Source organism: Baudoinia panamericana (genome assembly GCF_000338955.1).
Source record: "Baudoinia panamericana UAMH 10762 unplaced genomic scaffold BAUCOscaffold_2, whole genome shotgun sequence".
NCBI classification, from domain to species: Eukaryota; Fungi; Ascomycota; class Dothideomycetes; order Mycosphaerellales; family Teratosphaeriaceae; genus Baudoinia; species Baudoinia panamericana.
In genome coordinates, this window is record NW_006911258.1 from 517,661 (window position 1) to 541,406 (window position 23,746).

The window sequence follows — 23,746 nt, forward strand, 5'->3', positions numbered from 1 at the left end:
TGAAGGCATTGCTGGTTATAATTGCCGATGCTGAGCCACGGGTGCTGGGCGCGGAAATGGAGTCGCAACAGTTGCCGGCTAGAAGGCGTTCGTCCTGGGGCAAACCCCGCCGACCCCGCCACGAGTCATGCTTGGTATCCTGCAACAATTGCCGTTTCTTCGGAATCGAGACGACATTGTCTGCCTCCACGTCGAAATCTGCGCCTGGTCATTAGCTTACAAGCATGTAACGTATGCGGGAGAGTGAATACTTACCTTCCGTGTGTCCTCATCTCTGTATGAATTCAATCGCTTTGAGAGCGAGCGACGATTCGATGCACACCGGTGACCGTATCAATGAGTGTTCTTGTTGGGTGACGCACATTTACGTGGTCGACGACTCGACCTGATCCGCCCACGATGCTACATCTCCGCTTGTACTCAGTGTTGCTTGTGCACTAGCACTCGCATCTTTCGCAACGGCCGGGGTCTTGGGTGCTGCCAATAACGCGGGAAAGTCCTCTTTCTGCGGTGCAGTCTGAGCTCTTGCTGCCACATCGCCAACTCTTCGTCCGGCGCGGGACGATTGGCCGCCTCTGGGTTCGCGGTACGAGTACTCTCGGCCGTCACTGTAGTCTTGAGTGTCTCCAGCAAAGCCACCTGCTTTGTCGAAGCGTCCGCCACGTTGGAAGTCGTCTTCACGCTTCTCTGCATCCCACTCTCTGCCCTCCATAGCCTTTAGCTTCCGCATTCGGTTCCGCTCCCGTTCACCCATCATCTGTTGCCTGTCTCGACGCTCCTCACGCTGCCTCTGCGCTGAAACGTGCTTTGCCTGCGCTTCACGCTCCGCAAAGGATGCTGCATCTGCTTCAGCGCGAGCATGTGCGGCACTGAGCTCCTCGTTGCGTAGCGTGATGCGCGCCATTTTCTCCGCAAGCTCGTCTTCGGTGAGCTTTGGCTTGCGGAGACCACCTGTTGCATGCCTGTCACCGCGCACAGCTCCGACAGTGTCCTTACGCGGACCCGTAGGTGCGTTCTCTGGTGGCGCTGCTCGAGGCAATGATTCCGTGTTACCATTGGCGGGCCCAGCGGCGGACCCAGCTACATCGTTATGCTGTCCGCGGACAGAGTAGGTTCCTTCGGCTCGCGCTCTTCCACCCGCATTTCTTCTGCCTCTTGGACCTTCTCTTTTAGAGCGGAATGGCATTAGCTGCGGTTGCTCAAGGACAGATTGCGCAACCGGAGTGAAGTCCTCGCTGAATAGGTCATCGTCTGAACGTACTCGCATCGAGCCGTAGACGGGGACAACATCACCGAAGAGGTCATCCTGCCCAGTACCGGTTTGCTCAAAGGCGTTGGTGCTAGGGACATTTTGCGGAGGGGCAGAGGGAGAGACGGGTGAGAAGCTACTCGCAGAGGCTGACAATGCTGATGCCGGTGGAGCTTCCGCCGACTGAAACACATCATTAGCATGCTTACCGGGTACGCACGTATACATCGCCCCAATCATACCTACCTTGTCTTCTTCTGGTGACGGCTTGGGCGCCCATCGTGACTGATACATACTGCTACAACGCGTCGAAGAGTGTCTCAAGTCATGGTTGTATTATGCCGCCAACCTGTCGGACCAGTATCATGCATGCATCAACTTCTGTGCAAGCCATCCATCATCGCTGTAATCGAATGCTTATTAGGCGCAATGAACAGCGGACATGTTCCGCGTGCACGTTTGGCCGCTTCGTGTCCTGGCTCCAAAGCACATTATTTGGGCATCATTGATACAAACCGAAGCCTTCCATGGCACCGAACTAAAACAGCGCCGCCTTGTCTAGCCAAGCGAGCTGGATGTTTCCCTCGTCTTATAGCTGCTCCTCTAACATCAGCACCTCCAATGGCCAAACGACCGGACAGCGAACAATGCATTAAGATCAGACAAATCCGTCAGGCACTACCATCACTCAGGCCAGCCAGAACATGGGTGAGACGATGCTCGAGCGGACAGTTCGATACGATGCACAGGGGCCGGAGCTGCTCGAGGGTGGCAATACCGGTGCCAGCGGTACACAAAGACGCATTGAGGACGTGAGTGATGAGCCAACCAAGACGATCGGCAGTACACAGGTCGCATGAAAGACAAGTACGCTAAGCGCAAGGGCGGCGCGTGAAAGAGATTCTAGCGTGCGTGAAAGAGATTCTAGCGTAGTGACAGTCGACCGCCGCAGTATAGTTGCCATGCGCGGAACCAAGTGAAGGCTGGTAGTTGACCGCAAGACGAAGCTATTAGAGGTACAAGTCCTTCCGCTAGCTTGCCACGTCCCCCTTCCCTTCGAACTCGAGCAGATAAGGATCCTTGGCATACTTCGCATATGCCTTCCTCCCGAGACTGCGCCCTGCCACTTCGACGTCGGTTTTGATGTCTTCGATCAACTTCTCCTTACTGACGTAGTCATACTCCGGCCTGATGAACCCCAAGATGATGATGTTCATATGGCTTCCATAGAATTCATGCTCGAAGTGGTGCATCACATGGACCTCCACACTCCGCACCGTATTTTTATACACAGGATTGTACCCTATGGACATGACCATTGGGTACACGGCGCCTTTGTCATAGCTCCACGTGCTTCTTCGCTCCTCTTCGTCATCCTCAGCACTGCCGCCGAAGGCAATCTTGGCAAGCATGCCTTTCATGTGTGACCCAAGGTGGTGGTACTTGCTCTCCGACCCTTGTGCATGCTGGCGCGTGGCAGCGGACGGAGTAAGACCCGCCCAACCGTAGTACACGCCGGATTCGATGTCCTCGTGCCCGCCAACGGACAGGCCAGAAAGGGGAATGTTCGCAGTGGGAATGCCGAGCTAAGCGAGGTTTACCAGTGTCAGCTGTGCAATATCGAGTGTGTTTGTGACCGAGACAGTCAAGCTCATGACCAAGAGTGAAAGCATGGTAAAGCCATGGTTCAGGGTTTGGAGATGACAGCGGCAGCTTGCAGGGAGGGAAGCAAGGGCGTTTGCATGCGGGCTATTACTGGCCCGATGTGCCGAGGATGGACTCGAGTGGTGGCATGAACGTGGTCGGCACGTTGGCTGACCAGCGGCAACGTGCAGGACGTTGACAGCGGATAGCCGCAGAGCAAGCTATCAGCCCTTGCATCATGGTCATCCACGCAAGCGCGGTGTCATCGTGCCAACCAGTGTCGCTCATCACTAGGACAAAGCAAGGCAACGAGACACGGAACACTCACTTCGCTACTGCCTCGCCCGAACCCTTTGATGACCTTCCCGTTAAGTTTCAGTGGGAATGGTGGTTGCGGTCCGTCGTCCGGACCAGCGACCGTCTCTCGAGGACCGTCAGGTCGCTTCGCGGCCATAGTGAATCAAGCGGCTGCGCAAACCGATTTCGCGAGGTTGCGCAAATCCCGCAAGTTTCGACGCTGTCACTTGACATGCGATCATTGTTAGTGTGTACCGCAATGGTGGGGGCCATTAATCTTGAGGTGATAGACCAGGGCGCCGATCGATAGGAAGCGGCAACGATGTGGAGTACAGGGAAGCATCGGTGACTTTGCACATTGCCGTTATTTCGGACCTCATTGCATGGTCACACTGTCCTTTCCTTGTTGCAGGACCCCTTCAATCACCACTGTCGACTGGGCTTGCAGGGCTACCCATCCGACCTCTCGAGAGTGTGGCGGTCTCCGCTTCCTGAGAGGGATAGATGTGTAAGGACTGTCTTTGTAGATATGGAAAGCCTTTGCCATGACGGTCATCGACACCAACTGTGACAAGATTGTGATGATGGCGGGACTTGCGAAGGGGATCAATAGTGCACGAAGGGTTCGATGTGAGAAGCGTAGGCGCGACAATGCTTGTCAGTTTTACCTCCTGAAGAATTACTACTACCGACTAGGTCATCCCTCCAACGACGTTGTCCCTTGACGGATTGACCGGTCTCATTGGCTTTCGTTTGATCGACATGACGGCCATCGCGACGCCATCCACCGTTCCAGCGGTGGACATGTTATCGATCAGAAGCCTTACCGCCAGAGGCATCCCTCATGTGCTCAAGGCTATTCATACATAGACCGGCAGTTGATAGCGGGCTGTAGAGTCATCAGATAATAGGAAGGAACTGTGTCTATTAGCCGAGATCGTCCATTTCGAACGCGTTTCGTGACCGAGCTTACATTCATGACAATGAGCATTGGGATGTCAAAAACATCTCTCTTCACAGTCCAGCACATGGAACACTCTACCCTGCCGTCTCTCTCACCCAGAGTATTCATCCCAGCCTCCCCTTTGATGAGTGACTCCTCCCTACCATCATGTTGTCTCTTGACTCGGTTGCCATCGTCGATTAGATTATCATTGGGACCCCAGCCCGGATCGTGCTTCGTTCTGTATTTCAGCAAAGAGCAAGCTTCACCGATGATTGCATCTCTAGACGCGCCGAAGGCAATCTCCTGGAAGTGCTCATAGAAACGGACAACGCTGTCCTCGTCTAGCAGCTCTGCAAGAAAGACGGGCTGCGGCCGGCCAGTATCTATCTCGGCAGTTGCAAGGCGTGGTGTTGCAGCGCCGCGAGAGCTGTTGCCGGTCTGAGTACCAGATATACTGCCGCCAACGTTGACATTAAGATTGGGCTCCTTCCCAAGCAGCACGTCTCTGCGCCAGCCGGTAACTAATGAGAACTCTTTGCTTACTGCAGCAATTTCACCAGTCCGCCGACAAATTATGGTCGGCGTGCCGTAATGGTTAACAAAGTCCTCATACTCGCACAGCGTCCGCTGAAAGCACTTCTCCATGAAGATCAAATCATCGTGGTTGAGATTCTGATTGCACGAGATGAAAGATGGCCTAATAGCGGCCAGCGCTTTAGCGATGCGAAGCACCTTTTTCTGAGGGAAGCGCTTCTGCAGGAATGCGGTGAGTGCGTGAAAACCTTGAGTATACGAATATGGTGCCTGCACAGAAGAGTAGATCTCAGCGGTCTCGCGTCGACGCTTGCGAGACGGGTCTTGCGTAGGGTTCCCTGGGAACGCGCTCGATTTTCGCTGCTGCTGCTGAGCTTGCGAAATGCTTTGCCTAAGCAGATCCTGTTGGTTAGAGTGATCCGGCTGTGCGTATTGCGTCTCCGGTGACAATCCATAGCTTTGCGAATGTGGGCTCTGACCCATGCCATTTGGCTCAGCTATCGCAAAGGCATCCATACCGGTCGGGTTCCAGATGTTGGTAGAGCTGCTTTGGCGAGATCCAGCGTTCGGTATAGTTTGCCACGAAGGGAAGGCCTGGTTGAACCCGTACGTGCCGGCAAAGCCAGAGGAACCGTCATACTGGCCAATAGGATTCATAATATCGACCTCAGGAGTGCCTACGGCACCGGACATGTGACCGAGCATTCCGAACTCCAAGGCTCCGTAATGGTTGCCGAAGTTGAGGTCAGAGATATTGAAGTTGAACAATGCGGGATCGTTCGCATCGAAGAAGGAGGAATCGAAGGAACCCGGTCCGGTGGTGTCAAGCGTAGCACCGGCGTCTACATGAGTTGTCATATCTTGAGCGGGCGAGACTTGCTGACTTGACGCCGACCGATACCGAGGCGGTGTTTCGACGTTGCCTTGAGAAGTGTAGTCGCTTGTCAAGTTGCTGTTCTCCATTAACGGCGGTGCCATCTGGCTTGGTTGAGTGACTTGGGGGAAGTGTTGGTAATGAGCAGGGGCATTGGGCGAGTAATAGGCGGGTTGAGCGACGCCTGCGCCATTGACAGTCATGGGGGGGGCCCCGGAACCTGTGGGCATGTGACCTCCATTGAGGTAATTGCCAGCGAAGCCTGGAATAAGTGCCTCCGGGGGCGCATCATGCAGATACTTCGCCTTCTTGCGGACACCATCGTGGCATTGATCCTGCAGGCCACGCTTAATGCATCTCAAGCAGGGCCGTTCGTCGCCTGCAAATGCTTGTCAGTCCATCAACAGACGTCACTGATGCATCAAAGAGTCCTCTCAGCTCAACCCTTACCACAGGTCAAATGTGCCCGCTGACAAGCAAAGCAAGCTCGCCGCGCCTTCTTCCTTCTTGGCCGTGACGGGTCCTTTGCGTTCGGCTTAGCAGGCTGACTGTTGCCATTGCTAGCTTGTGAAGGTGACTTCTCCTCGGAAGAAGGACGCTCAACTTTGGTCTCCGCCATGATGCCCACTTCTTGCTCAATGCCAGGCTCTGGAGAAGGGGACCCATCTTCGGCGCCGGATGACATCTTAATCAAACCCAGGGTCGCGCAGACTGGCAGCGTACGTTCCTTGGAACTACGGAGTTCAGCCGCCAAGGGTTGCGCGACCCACGTTGCTGCTGCCGTGAAGGGCAGCTATCCGCCAGTGAGTGACCAGATGTGGCGAGCCCGCTACACTGAAATAGCAGCCCCGGACCAATTGCGATGCAGAAGCGCAGGAGTGTCTTCCGCTCTGTTGGCGTCTGGCCACACGTGCAATGCAAGCTGCAATAATGATGCCGTGTTACTCGGCTTCAGCTGACCTCGGCTCTCAGCTACAGGTTAGTGAAAGCAGTTACACCCAACACCGCATTACTCGTGCTGTGGCCCGCAACACCTCCTGCAATATCAATACCTTGTGCGGCCAAATGCTCTTGCCTCTTCGCTAATGGCAGCCCAGAACGTGCCTGAATCCGCCACACAGTGCTACGCCAGCCAGACCAATAAGCGAAGGCGGCGTACGCAAGTGCACCCTAACCGGAGTATCAAGGATGGGACGCTTGCGCTGTGCTCAGTAGTGAGAGCGCACGTGAATGGGGCAGCATCTGGGGACCCAGCAGACTGTTCCGCAGAAGGTTGTACGACGCTCGCTTCCTCTTTGAGTCACTTTCATTCCATACTGCTGGGCCAATGGGTACAGCGCGCACGTTTTGTGTGCTTGTATCTTCGAGCTGCGTTTCCAAGGGTCCGGTACCTGACGTCTTTGAATTGCGCGTAGGCAAGGGCACCGCGATGCACACCACGCTCACTGTAGTGGAACCGGCTCGTATTGTGCGCTACCTTGCCCAACCTATTCTTCGCGCAGGACATGAGAAGCTAGAGCGAGCATGTGCCTGCCTCGCGTCAGCGGAGCATCTGCATCCGACGGGCCGAACCCGTTTCGCAGCTCGAGACGCTTCTGTTACAACCTTGCCTTACATTGCTTACTGACGAGAGACTTGTCACAATGATAACCCATCCTACGTTCCTAAAGAGGCTGCTTACAGCTTCGAGACCTGTCTGCCATGCTTTCACAATGGCAACGTTCGCTGTCACCGCCTTTTCGGGGAGGTTGAGCACCCTTGCGCCCTTGCCGCGGTGGCGTTCGCACAAGATGCGATCTGACTGGTCTCCTGGGACGTTGCACAGAGATCTCCCGCATCTAACAATGAAGTTGTGCAGCCGCCGCTGCTCAAGCCGTATCACGTGGCAGAGGTTCCTACCATGGCAGGATCTGGAGACTGAGAGCGAACGGAACGGCAAGATCATGATGCTGGAAGCAGCGTGGTTACACCACGAGGTTATTTTCGCAATGGCAAGCTCGGCCATCTATCCGCAAGGGGCTACTACCATTCCTTGACCTATGAAGATTGCGCGAAGCGAGAGCCCCCCCTCAACCGTTTGCCGAATTTGAAAAACAGGATGGCTGGAGATGGCCAAGGTTAGTGAACATCCAACCATCCCAGGCTGAGTTGACTTACGGAATGGTGTCATTGCCAATGCGATGAATGCAAGGAGGGTAGAAGCCCATTGATAGCCAAGCTCTGCAGTCGGCTCGTCAGCTGATCGCCTTTCAAAGAAACGACTCGTATGCGTGATTGGGTGGCTTACTGTCAAACATTTGGATACCGAATAGTCTGATGCGCTCTTATTAGCCGGACATGATATTCCTTCGTATCAGATGAATGTAGCTTGTACTCACGGAAACGCAGCTGCAAAGGAAGATCTTGCGAAACTGTTCGCGGCAAGCGCTGATGCTGCATAGAGTGGATCTGCATGGACGCAAGTATCAGCATCTCCGAACCATAGTCTTACTAGACGCCTGCAAATTGCCGGCATCGGAATGGCGGCAAGCTTACAGCACTCCACTAGGAACGTAAATATGCCGCCGAAGCAAAATATGTTCTGTAGCATCGTTAACTTCTGTTTGTGCCCCGCTCTGTTGCGTTCGAAACGTAGTCAGACTACTTACGCCTAGGCCGAACAGCGCGCTGAATATTATGGGTACTAACACGCTGGTCAGTACTTCGATCGGCGTACCGTTTGCATCGGTAGGACGCACCAATCCAGTGAACCCTGAGTTCAAGCCCTTGTCAGCACGTTGCTCGCACAGTACCAGAATTGAGTTCAATCACCTGTAACTCACCATGGGTATGTGGTCCAACCAAAACCAAATAGACTAATGGGTACGATAGCTGCGCCCCTTGTTGCACGCGCGTGTTAGCTTTGCATAGAGAGCGCACGACCATTTCGAACGCGGACACGGTCGGAAAGGTATAAGCAGGACGTACAGAATGGTAGGCGGCAGACGGTATTCAGGCTCAGATTTGCCTTTGTTGTTGCGAACGAGGCGTTCATCTATGCAACGCAGTTAGCATGGATCAGTGGTGGACAAGCTGCAGTCCAACGTACAATTCCTTCGCCAAAGCGGGTCACAAGCAACACCGATGAGCATTCCGACAAAAATACCAATGAAAGTAAGTCCAGTCTGCCACTCATTGAAGTGATGGTTGTTCTGGAAGATGATCGCGAAAGCCTAGGCCCACGTTTAGCTCCCATAAGTCGCTCGGGACACGCTTCCGCAAGACTTACTCCGAAGAAGAGGTAAAGAATGCCAAGGAGAATAGCTGACAGCAAGCAAAGGTTGAGCACCATCTGTTCTAGGAACAGTAGCTGGAACGGCCTTATGCAGCTCCACAGTACTGTCTTCACCACGGAGCGGTTCATTCTCTCGATTGGCGCTTTGTGTCGATCATCTCCTGTATCCTTGCGAAGCTTGATCGCTTTTCTGCGCAAGAGGACCGGGGCGTACGTCTCGGGCACGAATGCAAAGATCAAGAGCCATTGCACACCGGACCATATAACGAGAACCCAAAAGCTCCATCTAGACGTTCATGCTCAGCACGAGTTGATTTGAAAATGGCCATCAACGGACTCACCTCCAGTTCGTGAATTGATTAATGAACCCACCTATCACCGGCCCGATCTCTGGTCCAACAAAGGGTGATGCAGTATAGACCATCATCGGAGCTGAAAGCTTTTCTCTCGGGAACATGTCGCCTACAGTGCCTCCTGCAACGGACAAGAAGGCGCTGCCGGCGAGTCCGTCCAGAAAGCGAACAATCAACATCGTAGCGATATTGTTCGCCACAGCGCAGGGAATCAGCCAGATGAAGTACATGCCGAATGCGCATAGGTAGATTATACGTCGTCCGTAGAACTCGGACAGCGGACTAAGGAACATAGGTCCAAGACCAAGGCCGCAAACGAAAGTCGTCAAGCCAACGGTCGCCACTTCTCTACTGACATGGAAGTCTCGCTCTAGCTGCGCATAGGTGCTCGTATAGAGAGCGGACGCACATGTAACGCAGATGGACGAGCTTGCAAGTATCAGGACAATACACCACTTGGACACGGTACTTCGGTTCCGTGGGCTGAATGGGTCCGCTTCGCCATCGAAGCGAACCTCGAACGCTTTCTCCGGGTCCTCTTCGCCCTGCTCACCGCCAGCTGGCTTCTCTTCATCTTCCTGCGTGAAGTGGGTGTAGCCGTCGGTATATGAATGGTGCGAGCGGGCTGAACGCGCGGACGAATGGCTTCGCATCTGCTGGATCGGCGCTCGAAGGAAAGGATCTGGTTGTCCAGCCTCGGCGACTTGTGCACCTTTTGTTCTTTCATCCTCATCGTCTTCTTCTACTTCCTCCAGGCCTCTACCATGCTTCTCCTCGAACTCGCTTCCCTTGAGATTGGACTGAACTGGTGACGCTTCGGCTGAAGGTAAGGTCGATGTGGCCATTGCGCTCCCTTCTCGAATTTATAGTTGCCGCGTAGATTGCAGTGGTGCTGTTGATATTACTGAACGTCATTCGTCCATCGGAAGCTTGCGACAATGTACTGCCTCTCAAATCACGCTGCACTCACTCACAATATACTTAGACTTATATGCTGCGAGTAGGACCGAGCAGACGGGCATTGTCCATTCAGCTTTGTAATGCCCTCCGCTAAATAGCGCTATCGTCGCCCTTTCCTCTACGAATTATTCACGCGCGTGGAAGCCGCTCAAGTGCCCGCTCCATCTGCGTCAGCGACGCATAGCCGCAATGTCTCCGGCTAACTGTGCCGGTAGGCAAAGTTGTTAGCCAAGTGTAGAAGGAGGGGCATGGTAGGAACGGCAGTTGCGGGACGATCGGCTGTCAACAGTGAAGACCTTACCCTTCTGGGTGTGGCAGGCACACTGAGGCCTTCCTCCCCTTCTGCTTTGTACGGGTCTTACGCAATCACACGGAACCATTGTTGTGCTCACCATTGCCTCCAATTGTTGTAGGAAGCCAGAATTCATCATATGGGTAAATGTCCAGGGACAGTGCGCATCCACGTCATGCCCACATCCGACTACCACCCCACGGCGGTTGACAGAGCAAGGTACTGAAGTCCACTGGAGAGTCTTACCATGCGAACATCGAGCGCCCATTGCTCCCAACTCCGATTATCTGTCTGCCGGGATGAGTTTGGGCTCCCCTACAACTCTCTGTGTTCGTCAGAACATGTAAGCTGAAGCACAAGCGAGCAGACGGTTCGCAAGGGTCAAAACGGGGTGGCTACGGGCGTAGTGACGTACTGTATCAATCCATGTTTGTCGACACCGTGTGGATGTATCAGTCTAATAGTCTACTTCACGTGCAAGTCCATCTTGCGAATGACACCATGCAATGCAAACACCGTCCTAATTCCGACCAACACCATACACACGCTCAAACGCTTCGCAACAACTCAAGAGTTCAGGTACTTCGTCTTCATCCATTCACTCGTCCCAACACCAAGGTTCAGACCGTTCCTCGCCCACCAACGGCGCACTTCCAGCCCACGTTCACCCTCGTCGCCATCTTCCAGCGCCTCTTCAACATCGCAGGTTTTGTATTCGACCTTCAGTCCGCTTCGCTTCCACCATTCCAACACCTTGACACTGCCCATCTTCGTCGCGCCAACCAGCACTTGGTTGTCGAAGATGATCTTACTACCTTTCAAATCGTGCCAGACTTGCAAGATGTCAACATGGCCATGTGTTGACGCAAGCTTGGCGACAGTATCCTCGTGTGGAAACGGAATGCCGGACTGTAACCACCATCGTACAACTTCTGTTTGACCGTTCTGGGTGGCGTAGCAAATACTCTTGCCTGGCTTCAGTCGGACTTTACTCGAGTCGACGGAAGTGGTGTTGTCGTCAACCGAAGTAGACTGCTGCTTCCACCACTCCAATACAGACAGATGGCCTTGACTACTCGCTTGCTCCATTGCAGCTTCAGTAAATTTGAGCGGAAGACTGGAGTGCTGCCACCACTCTAGCACATTTACAAAGCCAGCCTTAGACGCGCCGTCTAGTGCTTCGGTGTTGTACTCTTTCGTCAGAAAGCTTGGCGACGTGCGCCAGAACTCCAGAATCTCCGTTTTGCCGAAAACGCTGCTGGCCTTGTCTGGTAGGAATGTATGGCCGAAGGTCGCCCAGAATAAATCTTTGTGATTCGCTTCGAGATGTGCTAGTAGCGGCGTCATTGCAAATCGCATGATGAGCTTGATGCAGAGCTTGCTCAACCATCGCGGCACACTATGTATCGCAATGAAGTGCTGAACGTCTGCGAGGTTTCCGCGCAGTATGGTCAGCTCGAGAGCCTCCATATAATTGCGTGGGCCCTGTGGGCTTGTGTGCGACGTCCATTCCGCGGGCGGAGACAGATTGGTGTAGACGTGCATGTTCTGCGCCAACTCCCAGTCTCCCGTGAAGTCGAAGATCATAGTCCACAGTTCGGGAGGCAGCAAACAATCCGCGCGACCTTGCGTACCTGCTCTGCGTGGCGTAAAGGTTGCACGCGCTGACGGCGAGACGTCCATGCCTTTGCCAATGTTCATAAGATCAACTTGATTTCGTACGGTGTCCACCAGCTCTTCCGTAGGTGCCTCCCATGTGTCCAACAGTTTCTTCTCGTTCTGAAATGACCAGAGAATCGGTTGCAAGACCTGGATCCAGTTCCACTTCCTCCTGATCTTTGTGAGCTGTTTCTTCGTCATTGGGTTCTCCCACATCAATTGGCTCATGCCTGGCACGAGCAGGATCTTCTTACTGACATTCCAACTCCGCAGAACTTCTAGCAACAAGCTGTCGGTGTGTCCGTGTAACATCTTCGCAAGGGTGTTCGCATCGATCGGTCCAAGTACCAGAAGGTTCGCCCAGTCGCAGAGTTCTGCAGCCTCCTGCTCCATGTCCTCCACGGGCATACGATGTCCACGTAGCGAGTTGGGGATGGTCATGCATTCCGAGGCGGCACGAATCAGGTCTTGCCCTTTGAAAGCGGTATCGAGTATGGCGCGGAGTCTCACATCAGGCAGCTCTGCTATGCGATGTAACAGATCGGTGACAATCCTCGAGTCAGCGCAGCCAGTGGACGCGAACAGGACATTGAGTTCTCGAGGCCGTCCATCATCGGCGGCGTCAATGTCAGGTACGGTGATGCGCAAGGACCTTGGTGCGTCGCGGGAACTGGTTGCGCGGTGACACAGAAGCTGTCCCCGACTTAAAGATGCCATGGATATGCTTTATTCTGTGCCTTGGGAGCAGTGCAGCAAGGTGAGTGCTTCACGTACACTCTTTTGAAACCATCAGAGCCTTGACAAGCGTTCTTTGCAGTGTTGCAAAGAGAGTACTGCAGAAACGATAGACATCGCTTGTTGCTGATTCGCCTCTTGGCTTGGCAAGGACGCCTCTGACCACGAATGACAGCTCGGCCGTTGAACCACGTTCTCCCGCCCACCGATCAGGGAGGTCGTGGCGCAGTCCGCACTAATTGGTTCATATTGGTGCGCACGATCCGGACACAAAATCTCCAGCGAGGGCTTTGATGACAAGGTCGACTTTCTTCGTCTCCACCAACAACTCCGCAGGTGTCTTCCATAGATTCAACTTACTCATGTGACCGCTTAGGTAACCTACGTGTACGAGCAACGGGTGCTGTCGGGGAATAACCATCACAGGGTTCGACGCTAAGGCCTCGACCTTTGTGGCGGATTCTCATCGGCTCATCTGTGGTGACCTGGAAGTGATGTGCTTTAGGGACAAACGATGGGCATGGCTGTTGAAGCGTTACGGCCATTGTTCACACAAGCGGTTCGACGAGCGATGAAGTTCGCAACCGGCAGGTCCTCGCCAGTCTCACACATCCATAGCAAATATGATAACTCGTCATGATGAGGTTTTTTGGCCGTGCTGTGACCCTCTTGACTCACGAGGATTACGACCGGGAGAGGGTAGGTGAAGCGTCTCTACAGTAAATGCATTGGATGTATATGCCCTCATGCAATCGTCGATGCATAATAAGACTGAAGCTTCATCTACCTGCGCCACGTCTTGAGGGTTTGGCGTGAATCATGGTTGAGGCGGTAGGTTGGCAGGGAGAGAGACCAGCATCCGAGTGATTGAGGCGATCTACTTCGACGCAATGGCCACTCTTGCTGGATAACACATTTCCCCAGCTCGTAGGCGCTATGAACTTGCCGTCTGTCTATCGGATGCAAGTTAACAGGACCATCAACTTCCTCAAGTGAACGGCGCTGTTTTAATTTGTTCCTCACGGGCCGCCACGAAAGCAATATACTGATCGATGATAAGTCGAAAGCTTGTCTCCCTCGGCCACATACGTTACCGGGGCTAGGGTTGGTTGGTGTCGCGTTACCGAACCTTAACCTTTGGCGCGCAGTGACACTTCCACGCTGCTTGCATCACGGCAGTCTCCTTCGATCCCTGCTGGTTGGACACCGCCTTCAGACAACTGCCTATGCAGCAACAACGACACGACGGACACTTTCCTTGCGCATCGCTACCTTGTAATTTGCAGGCGCGACCCCTACCGCCTTCCCGCTGCAGCGCGCGAGACGGGTGAACGCACTCTATTCAAACCCGCACATTGCGTCTCCCGTACCCACGCTGTCGCCTGAGGTGCGCCACTTAGCCGTCAGTAGACGCCAGCTCGGTATTTCTATTCCAGGATTATACGCAGGTCCGGAGGAAGTGTTGATGCGGGTCTTCGGGGTTGGCATAGGTCCTAGAAGATAGGTGGTGGCGAACACCTTGACTTGGAGGAAGTTGCATTGAAGGTAGAGTTTACGACAGAAGACGGTGCTGGCACGTGAGGAGGTGGTATCGCGAAACGAGAAGATATCACTACTATCTACATCGGACACATAAACCCGGGAAATACGGTTGAACAGAAAACACACCAGGCGGGCAACCGCCGTGCCCCCTAGTGGGAGCCATGTCCTCGGAGCGGACTCCAACTCCAATCCGGAAGGACGCGGACCAGTTCCAACAATCAGCATCGCAGCCTGCACACGATGCGTCACGGCAAGGAGCGCCACCGTCTCCCCGCTCCCAACGACCCAATTTGGCCGGCAAAGAGCCGTTCCCTAAGCAGCATGTCAACTTTGCCGATCAGATGCGGTCACCGACCTCTGGTGTCGATGGACAACTCAGCCCCGCAGCTGCCGACAGAGTCTTTCCCATTAGATCTGTGGTATCAGTTGACCCAAACCCTACGCCATCTGCCCGACAACGTGAGCGCGATTCATACTTTCAGCATGCTGCACAGGCGCGCCGTAAGTCTATACCTAGTGGTGATTACTCACACGAGGGCACTCCACCTCGCCTCCAGCAGACCGGTGTGGAGCGTCCAGCCTCACCTCGAGCACGGCAACCCGCACTGGGTTCGCAAAGCAGGCAGGGCTCTACATCATCTACGGCTGAATCATCATTAGATGCGCCGCGGATGTCGCCCCAGCAGCGGCATAACCCTCAGACCTTCAATGACATCATCTCGAGCGACACAAGCAGTGATAAGAGCACCGCGGACCGTGATTCGGTTGCACGCGGTGTCTCCGAGGACCGACCGTCAAATTCCCGATCTGGTTCGTTCAGAAGTACCAGAACCACACAGGATGAGACTGGCCCCCTGGTCACGGCTCGTTTTAAGCACGTCATCACGGAAGGCGGACATGCCGTTGTCACAGGTCGAGATGGGGAGACTTTGCAGCGTTGCGAGGATGAGCCAATCCACATTCCAGGCGCTGTGCAAGGTTTTGGACTCCTTGTAGCATTGGAAGAGCAGTCAGAAGGCCGGTTGCTCGTCCGCATCGTTAGCGAGAACTCGAAGCGTTTGATCGGCTACACTCCAAAGCAACTATTTGCTCTCGAAAGCTTCACCGACATTCTGTCTGAAGAGCAGACAGACAACCTACTGGACCATGTTGACTTTATTCGCGATGAGGATGCCGACGTCATGGTAAATGGACCTGAAGTCTTCACAATGTCAATACGCTCGCCTCAGCGCAAGAGCCAGAAGATGTGGTGCGCCATGCATATCAATGACAGGCATCCGAACCTCATCATCTGCGAGTTCGAGCTAGAAGACGACCCTGTGAACCCACTAGTCCCGCCCCATGAGAGCACCCCGGAACCGGCCGAAGACACAATGCAGTCACAGCCGACAGATGAGGAGTTCGCGGAAAGCACGCACAACGCTAGCAAGCCTCTGCGAGTGCTTCGATCAGCCAGAAAGCGGAAAGGCGAGGCGGCGGCGATGGAGGTGTTCAACATTATGTCACAGGTGCAGGAGCAACTTGCCGCCGCCCCAAATCTCGAGAAGTTCTTAAAGATCCTAGTGGGCGTTGTGAAAGAGCTGACAGGCTTTCATCGCGTCATGGTCTATCAGTTCGACCAAGCCTGGAATGGCCGGGTCGTCACGGAGTTGGTTGACCCTCGCGCCACCAAGGATCTGTATAAGGGCTTGAACTTTCCCGCATCGGACATTCCAAAGCAGGCACGTGAGTTGTATAAGGTCAACAAGGTTCGCATGCTGTACGATCGCGATCTGGAAACGGCGCGATTGGTATGCCGGACAGTCGAGGACCTGGAGCATCCGCTGGATTTGACGTACAGCTACTTGCGCGCCATGAGCCCGATCCACCTGAAGTACCTTGCGAACATGGCTGTTCGCAGTAGCATGTCGATTTCCATCAATGCATTCGAAGAGCTGTGGGGCCTCATTTCGTGCCATGGCTACGGCTCGAGAGGCATGAGGGTGTCCTTCCCGATACGCAAGATGTGTAGACTGGTCGGAGATAGTGCATCACGCAACATAGAGCGGCTGTCGTATGCTTCAAGACTGCAGGCAAGGAAGCTGATCAATACTGTACCAACGCAGAACAATCCGTCCGGTTATATCATTGCCTCAAGCGAAGATCTTTTAAAGCTGTTTGACGCAGATTTTGGACTACTCAGCATACGCGACGAGACGAAGATCCTTGGGCACCTCGAGCAAAGTCAAGAAGCGCTAGCAATGCTGGAATATTTACGGATGCGAAGCATCACGAACGTCATGACTTCGCAGGATATACGGGAAGACTTTCCGGACTTGCGGTATCAACCTGGCTTCACCGTTATTGCAGGTCTTTTGCTTGTGCCGCTGTCAGTCAGTGGACAGGACTTTATTGTTTTCTTCCGGAGGGGTCAGCTCAAGGAAGTAAAGTGGGCTGGCAACCCGTACGAGAAGTTCATAAAAGAGGGCACCGAAGGCTACCTTGAGCCACGAAAATCGTTCAAGCTATGGTCAGAAACCGTAGTCGGCAGGTGCCGAGAGTGGACGGAGGAAGAGATCGAGACAGCCGCTGTGCTTTGTCTGGTCTATGGTAAATTCATTGAGGTATGGCGGCAGAAGGAAGCCGCGCTGCAGAACTCGCAATTGACTCGGTTATTACTTGCCAACTCTGCGCACGAAGTCCGCACACCCCTCAATGCCATTATCAACTATCTCGAGATTGCTCTGGAAGGATCGCTCGACCAAGAGACCAGGGACAACCTTGCCAAGTCGCACTCGGCATCGAAGTCGCTCATCTATGTGATTAACGACTTACTCGACCTGACTAAAACCGAAGAGGGCGGTGATTTGACGAAAGATGAGGTTTTCGACCTGAAGGCTATGCTGATTGAGGCCACGGACATGTTCAAGGGAGATGCCAGACGCAAGAACATAACATATGAAGTCGTCGACCACCCAGGTCTGCCGCACAACGTCATTGGCGACCAGCGGAGAGTACGACAGGCGATTAGCAACGTTACGGCGAATGCGATTCAGAACACCAGTGATGGTGGCGTCAAAGTCGAGATGTACATTGCCAGCAAGGAAGGGTCACGGTGCGAGATTGAGGTATCGGTCTCCGACACCGGCGTGGGCATGAATGGCAAGAAGCTTGACGCGCTGTTTCGGGAGCTGGAGCAGGTACAGACCGAAGGGGACTCGAGCATAAATGATGCGCTTGCGCCAAACGCTGGCGCTTTGCCTGACCCATCGAAGAAAGAGGAAGCGAAGACCCTCGGACTGGGTCTGGCCGTCGTTGCTCGCGTCGTGCGCAATATGAACGGTCAACTTCGACTGAAATCCGAAGAAGGCAGAGGATCACGCTTTGTCATTCAATTTCCCTTCGAGATTCCGGACAACGAGCCTAGGCAGCAAGCTATAGCCGCGCCCGAGTCCTCTGTGGGCTCGGCGACGCCATTAGCCGAGGACTCCTCTGCCCAACCCTCCACGCCGCCTACGGCGCTGGAGGGTGAGGTGACGCTTATCGATCGTGGCAGTGCAGGTTCAAAAAGAGCCTCCAGCCAGGATCGTGGACTGGTGTCACGGAAAAACAGTGCGGAGAGTGTTCACAGTCGGAAAAGCTTGAGATCGATCATGTCTGGTAAAAGTAACGTCAGCCGAACTTCTGCCCATAGCGGTAAGAGTGAAGCTGACCGATTGATCGATGCTATCTCTGAGCCGCACCGGGTGGAAGGATGGACGGAGCAAGGTATCTCACGGACCAGTAGTCCCGGCAGTCGAGGAGGAGCCTCCATGTCCCGGCCCAAACTCGACAAGCGGCATACAACGGCTGGCATAGACGAGAGCGGCAGTCCCATGAGGCGTCGTGGTCCGAGCTTCGATATGTCACCCGTGCCGCAGCAGCTCCGCGAGCAGCACGTTCAGAAGCCTGGCGAGTCTCTTATTGAAGGGCAAGGTCAGCCTGTGCGGCCCATTCGTGTGCCGGATGACGGCATAACATCGCCAGGAGGCACTGCCCCTCAAATAATCGCGTCAGCTGCGGCGTCTGAAATACCACATAGTGATCACAGCGGGCTGCCTGAGAAGTCGGAGGAGCCAGTCTCAGCGGACCATATGCGGGTGTTGGTTGCAGAGGACGACCCGGTCAATAGTAGAATCATAAAGAAACGATTGGAGAAGCTTGGGCATGAAGTTTATCTCACCGTCAATGGTGAGGAGTGCTCAAGTGCCTATGGGGACAAGTCAGGCTTCTTCGACATCATCCTTATGGACATGCAAGTGAGTTCGCCCCCTGCACAAAATCCGCACCCATATGGCATACTGACATTGCGCTTCAGATGCCCATTGTGGATGGTCTGACTTCCGCCAAGATGATCCGGTCGTTCGAAAAATCCCATCCTACACATCTTCTTTCGATGCGGGCCTCGCTTAATGGGCGAGTACCGATTATCGCCGTCTCAGCCTCACTCGTGGAGAGGGAACGGCAGATTTACATCGACACAGGCTTTGATGGCTGGATCCTGAAGCCGATATCATTCGTCCGTTTGAGTGAGATTATGACTGGTATTATTAACGAAGACGTCCGGCGGGCCAATCTGTACGCTCCAGGACGGTGGGAAAGTGGTGGTTGGTTCGACGAGGCGCAGAAGGATGTCTTCGACGCGAAAACAAAGCCAAGTCAGGAGCCGCCTACCTCTGCGCCTGGTCACGTGGCGGACACAGAAGGCGTCAAAATCGCTGCTGCCGTCGACGACCCGGCGGTAAAGGAAGAGGGTGAGAGCAAGCAGAGCCGGGAGCAGCTGCGGATGTTGGCGGAGCAGGAGAAGCAGCGATCAGAGCATGGCGAAGGCGAAGGCGACGGCGAAGCGACATCGCGGAAGGCATACAGCTTACCAGAACTAGCGAGTAAGCAGCACCGAGAGCGGGACTGGCCCAATATTGACGAGACCGTACTGCAAGGCGAACGCCATTCGAGTCCGGCACCGCTGGATGCAGAAGACAAGACTAACGACGCACCGGAATAGGGTGGCGCAAGCGGCGCCACAGTTACGTGTACGAGCTTGAAGCGCTCGAATCGGATTGGTTATACGCTTACGCATGATGAGAGCAAGCGACGCATGTGCATTTCTAGCGACGCTTACGATTACGTTCTAGCATTGCTGCTCATGGCTTCCGAGCAGCAGACTGCTGTCGCATCTGCACGGTGTTTTAGAAGGAGGCATTGAAGCAATGTGCTGCCCCACCAGTTAGGCATGGGCAAGCAAAGCGTGTAAAGTATCATCACACCGCAAGCCGTACGCCAAAGCGTACCATACGGACAATCTTGAGTCCAGACCTACGCACGTTACTTCATGCTGTATTATATGTGTGGTAAAGTGACAACTCACGTGATCGTACCTTTAGCGGTGTCTGAACGTTCCGGAGTCTGTGCCGGAGCTACTTCCTTCGATGCTGCTGGCAGCCTCAAGCGTACAGACTTGGTCACAACTGCCCAGCAGTAACTGTCGTTAGCTATGATAGAGCCCGGCATCATTGATGGAGGCCGATTGGGCGGAGCAGATAAGGGTCGCCTTTCCAGGTCCCGCGCCTAACGCGCCATCGAGTCCAGTGACAACTTTCGCATTTGACACGTCACAGGAGTTGCTGTGGACCGGTAACGAGTATGTGAGTGGGTTGAACCGAGAACAGGCAGCGTCGAATGGTAGCTGCAAACCGTGCTCGTGTCTGACATCCCCGATAGGGCCGCGTAACATCTTTCTACGGGCCAGAGCTGCAGCGCTACACATCTTACAGAGGCCATGCTAACACCGCGCCACGAGGTGCGCCCGGTAATGCACTTGTCAAGCAGTTTTTGTTTTGCGAAAAGGGCGTCATCTCGGTCTCGCCGCGCAGTGTGCACTGCGCTAGCCGCAGAGGGTTGTCGCAATGGCATATCAGTCAGCCTGATATGGTAGACTTGCGGTGTATGAGCTTCACTGGTAGAGCTTCACGTGATGACGAGATCGTGGTCGCTGGCTGCCAGCAGCAGCTGTACCGGATCGATGTCGAAAAGGGCTTGGTCATCGAAACGCTGTCGCCTGTCGCGGCAATACCATATACGATGATGCGACGGTCAACTACCTGCATCTGCGCTGCAGCACACGATGGGTCGATATGCTTACTTGACCCTTACAGCCTCGCTATCATGCATAAGTGGCAAGCCTATGCTGGCACGGTCAATGACATGGACGCTAGGGGAGACCACCTATTGACTTGCGGCTGGGCTCACCAGCAATACGGCGGGCTTGGTCTTGAGCGTTTGGTCAGGGTATATGATCTGAAGCATCAAAGGCCTGCGGCGCCTATTGCCTTCCAACAAGGTGCTGCTTTTGTTCGACTGCATCCAAAACTGTCATCGACCTGCATCGTGGTATCACAAGCAGGAGCGATCAACTCTGTCGATGTACAGAACCCAGACGTACCACTGATGAGATACGTGCAGACTTTCGATGCTCAATTGACGGGTCTGGAACTCATGCCATCTGGGAAAGGGTTCGCTATGAGCGACACGCACTGCCATCTAGTTCTCTGGGCCTCGCCCTCGAAGGTGCACTTTACCGAGTACAGCAAGACGACGGAGTTCTCCGACCCCCAAATGGCTCCAAAGCACCTCGACTGGGCCGCGGACTTGCCATTCAACCTTATCGGCATGCCTTATTACCGTGAAGCGCTTCTTTCTGGCTGGCCTAACAGTCTTGTCCATGAGGTTGGGGCGCCACCTATAAGCTTCGATCAGGCGCTGTTAGCGACCCTTCAGAAGACCGACATAGGGCTGGTCGGCCCGAATTCTCGCATGACGAAGCGGTGTCAAATACAAAACACTCGAGCTTCAAGCAAAACCCATGAGGCATTGGCCGCCCCTAAATTCCTCAGTGAGAAGCCGAGGTCAGAAAATGGAGATCACGAAGCCGAGCGTCGCCTGAGCGAAGACATCAACAGAACACTTAGCGGCATGTCAATCGGTGCCAGTGGTCCACTAGATGTCTTGGCTTACTATCGGCCTGTGGAGATCAAGTACAGCAAGTTCGGCGTGGACGACTTCGATTTCAGATATTATAATAAAACCAAGTATTCTGGCCTTGAAACGCACATCGTCAACTCGTATGCAAATCCGCTGCTGCAGCTCCTTCGCTTCACGAATACAGCTCGCAACCTGGCGCTCAAGCATACCGCACAAGACTGTGTATATGACAGCTGTCTACTATGCGAGCTGGGCTTTCTGATCGACATGCTGGAGAAGGCGCAAGGTCAGAATTGTCAAGCCACTAACTTCCTGAAAGCCTTGACCAGACAGCCAGGAGCGTCGACATTAGCAGTACTGGAGGACCGCACTGTCAATACTCCACTTACAGTCATGGTGCAAAATCTCAATCGTTTTCTGCTTAATAGGCTGAGTGACAACTACCACCGGATTGCTAGTAACGGCGGCGAAATGCAGGGAGCGTTTGCCACTCGAGGGAGCGCCTTCAGTAGATGCATGCACTGCTCTTATGAGGATGCAAAAGAGCAGGCTTGGTACACCCATGACTTGATCTATCCAGCCAAGCCAGCCAAGAACTCGCCACGAGCTGTCCGGCATACGTTTACTCGCTTACTCCAGGATTCCGTGCATCGGTATGATCAACAGCGAGGCTGGTGTATGCGATGCCAGAGCTACAAGGCCATCACCTCGCGTCGCGTTGTGACGTCTATGCCGGCAGTACTTATGATCAACACCGCAATACATTCACCCGAAGCCAGACAGTTGTGGGCAACGCCGGATTTTCTACCGCGGGAGATTGGCATCATCAACGCTAATAGCCAGTTCTACGGTTACGAAGGGCAAGACTTGCAGCACCATCTTCAGCGTAACAGGCATACCATTACTGTGTACGAATTGGTAGGCGTGGTTGCGGATGTGGCCGCTGGTGAGGCGCAGAAATCGCATCTCGTGTTAGCCGTTGACGCCAGCATCGCCGACGCTGACGAGTCACGCTCCTCCGATTGGCAGTTGATCAACGACTTCCTAGTGCGCCCGATCATGCCAGAGGAAGCCTTGCACTTTGACCCGCGGTGGAAGCTGCCCTCTATCCTTGCGTATCAAGTCAAGTCGAAGTCGCACGTGATCGACTCCAGCTGGAAGTCCACCATCGATACCAGCATCCTATACCGTAGCGTACCTCAGCCGGCTTCCACACCTTTCTACAAGTTTCAACCTCTGTCCAGCCAAGAACCTGTACCGAGCAGCGCCACGCATTGCGCGATAGATGCAGAGTTTGTTCGTCTGCTGCGCGAAGAGATCGATATGGGCGCGGACGGCTCGAGGACGATCACTCGACCTGCTCGTTCCGGCTTGGCAAGAGTGTCCGTACTCCGTGCAGATGATCCGTACCCTGAGCTGCCCTTCATGGATGACTACATTGCCATCGACGAGCCAGTGGATGACTACTTGACGCAATACTCTGGCTTACAACCTGGCGATCTTACCGTTGGTGTTAGTCGCTTCACGCTGGTCGGTCTCAAGGAAGTCTACAAGAAGCTGTGGGTGTTGCTCAATCTTGGCTGCAACTTCATCGGCCACGGCTTGTCCAGCGATTTCCGAACAATCAATATACACGTACCAGAATGCCAAGTCATCGACACACAGGAGCTGTTCTCACTTGGACATCGAAGTCAGCGGAAACTGTCGCTCCGCTTCCTCGCCTGGCGAGTGTTAGAGGAAGACATTCAGCAGGATCTGGCTGCGGGGCACGACAGTATTGAGGATGCCCGGACTGCATACAAGCTCTGGCGGAAGTACCTGCAGTTCGTTGACGATGGCTCGTTGGAAGAGGTCATGGACGACATTTGGCAACAGGGCAGAAGGATGGACTTCAAAGTCCCGCATATTGAGAAAGACGGTCGCCGTCTGCTACTCCCAGAAACGCCTAAGATGAGCCCGGTGCGTCAGCCTGGCAGTGTCACGCGCACAGGAACTCCGAGGTCTGATTTTGGTAGTCCTTTGAAATAAGCGAGTCGTATTCTGTAGCAACGTTCTTTCAGCGGCTGCGAGGCCACTGCGGCCAAACTGCTCGGTACGATTCAACACAATCTCACGTTCATCTGTCGTCTCGGGTGTCCCATTTCCCAGTGCAAGCCCGAGGGAAGAAACTGATTTGATGGAAGCGAGCACTTAGGAGACTATGTGCTTGACTAGGCTCTGTATGTACAGCGTACCCAATAAATTCAGCAGACACGAATCTACTCTGACCGACATCTGCTGCTTACTACTTTGCACGCTTTGCTCATACCTGACTCTGTTCACATACGCTTGCAGGCACAAATTTGTAACAGCCGTTCCTTCACCGAGGGACATGCCATCATGCGCCAT

The 23,746-nt window shown here is 54.1% G+C and overlaps 8 protein-coding genes across 8 annotated transcripts; 3 read left to right on the forward strand and 5 right to left on the reverse strand.

The window, feature by feature from the left end:
• Window positions 1–111: 111 nt before the first annotated feature.
• BAUCODRAFT_345134 (uncharacterized protein) lies at window positions 112–1,392 on the reverse strand. The gene is made up of 2 exons (XM_007675077.1): window positions 256–1,392; window positions 112–198 (listed from the first exon to the last, which is right to left on the reverse strand). The coding sequence occupies exon 1, from the start codon at window positions 1,265–1,267 to the stop codon at window positions 365–367; it is 903 nt and encodes a 300-aa protein (XP_007673267.1). The 5' UTR covers window positions 1,268–1,392; the 3' UTR covers window positions 112–198; window positions 256–364.
• A 508-nt stretch (window positions 1,393–1,900) lies between these two features.
• BAUCODRAFT_30041 (uncharacterized protein) lies at window positions 1,901–3,406 on the reverse strand. Its single transcript, XM_007674742.1, has 2 exons — window positions 3,222–3,406; window positions 1,901–2,835 (listed from the first exon to the last, which is right to left on the reverse strand). The coding sequence occupies exons 1-2, from the start codon at window positions 3,345–3,347 to the stop codon at window positions 2,281–2,283; spliced, it is 681 nt and encodes a 226-aa protein (XP_007672932.1). The 5' UTR covers window positions 3,348–3,406; the 3' UTR covers window positions 1,901–2,280.
• Window positions 3,407–3,918: 512 nt separating this feature from the next.
• Window positions 3,919–6,429, reverse strand: BAUCODRAFT_345130 (uncharacterized protein). Its single transcript, XM_007675078.1, has 3 exons — window positions 5,995–6,429; window positions 4,164–5,923; window positions 3,919–4,108 (listed from the first exon to the last, which is right to left on the reverse strand). The coding sequence occupies exons 1-3, from the start codon at window positions 6,227–6,229 to the stop codon at window positions 4,091–4,093; spliced, it is 2,013 nt and encodes a 670-aa protein (XP_007673268.1). The 5' UTR covers window positions 6,230–6,429; the 3' UTR covers window positions 3,919–4,090.
• On the forward strand, window positions 6,430–7,049 carry BAUCODRAFT_345129 (uncharacterized protein). Its single transcript, XM_007675079.1, has one exon. It carries the CDS (start codon window positions 6,630–6,632, stop codon window positions 6,957–6,959), a length of 330 nt encoding a protein of 109 aa, XP_007673269.1. The 5' UTR covers window positions 6,430–6,629; the 3' UTR covers window positions 6,960–7,049.
• A 503-nt stretch (window positions 7,050–7,552) lies between these two features.
• BAUCODRAFT_30045 (uncharacterized protein) lies at window positions 7,553–10,248 on the reverse strand. Its single transcript, XM_007674743.1, has 12 exons — window positions 9,160–10,248; window positions 8,813–9,104; window positions 8,633–8,756; window positions 8,512–8,578; window positions 8,367–8,423; window positions 8,283–8,296; window positions 8,193–8,227; window positions 8,080–8,125; window positions 7,923–7,992; window positions 7,832–7,857; window positions 7,702–7,764; window positions 7,553–7,646 (listed from the first exon to the last, which is right to left on the reverse strand). The coding sequence occupies exons 1-12, from the start codon at window positions 10,014–10,016 to the stop codon at window positions 7,582–7,584; spliced, it is 1,716 nt and encodes a 571-aa protein (XP_007672933.1). The 5' UTR covers window positions 10,017–10,248; the 3' UTR covers window positions 7,553–7,581.
• Window positions 10,249–10,546: 298 nt separating this feature from the next.
• On the reverse strand, window positions 10,547–12,986 carry BAUCODRAFT_345299 (uncharacterized protein). The gene is made up of 2 exons (XM_007675080.1): window positions 10,839–12,986; window positions 10,547–10,748 (listed from the first exon to the last, which is right to left on the reverse strand). Exon 1 carries the CDS (start codon window positions 12,797–12,799, stop codon window positions 10,991–10,993), a length of 1,809 nt encoding a protein of 602 aa, XP_007673270.1. The 5' UTR covers window positions 12,800–12,986; the 3' UTR covers window positions 10,547–10,748; window positions 10,839–10,990.
• Window positions 12,987–14,727: 1,741 nt separating this feature from the next.
• Window positions 14,728–19,037, forward strand: BAUCODRAFT_60611 (uncharacterized protein; the record flags this gene model as incomplete). Its single annotated transcript, XM_007674875.1, has 2 exons — window positions 14,728–18,636; window positions 18,696–19,037. Coding segments are annotated over 2 exons (4,251 nt in total), but the record flags the coding sequence as incomplete, so codon positions are not given.
• Window positions 19,038–19,893: 856 nt separating this feature from the next.
• BAUCODRAFT_119247 (uncharacterized protein) lies at window positions 19,894–23,312 on the forward strand (the record flags this gene model as incomplete). Its single annotated transcript, XM_007675081.1, has 3 exons — window positions 19,894–20,022; window positions 20,099–23,254; window positions 23,298–23,312. The coding sequence occupies 3 exons, from the start codon at window positions 19,894–19,896 to the stop codon at window positions 23,310–23,312; spliced, it is 3,300 nt and encodes a 1,099-aa protein (XP_007673271.1).
• Window positions 23,313–23,746: the final 434 nt, after the last annotated feature.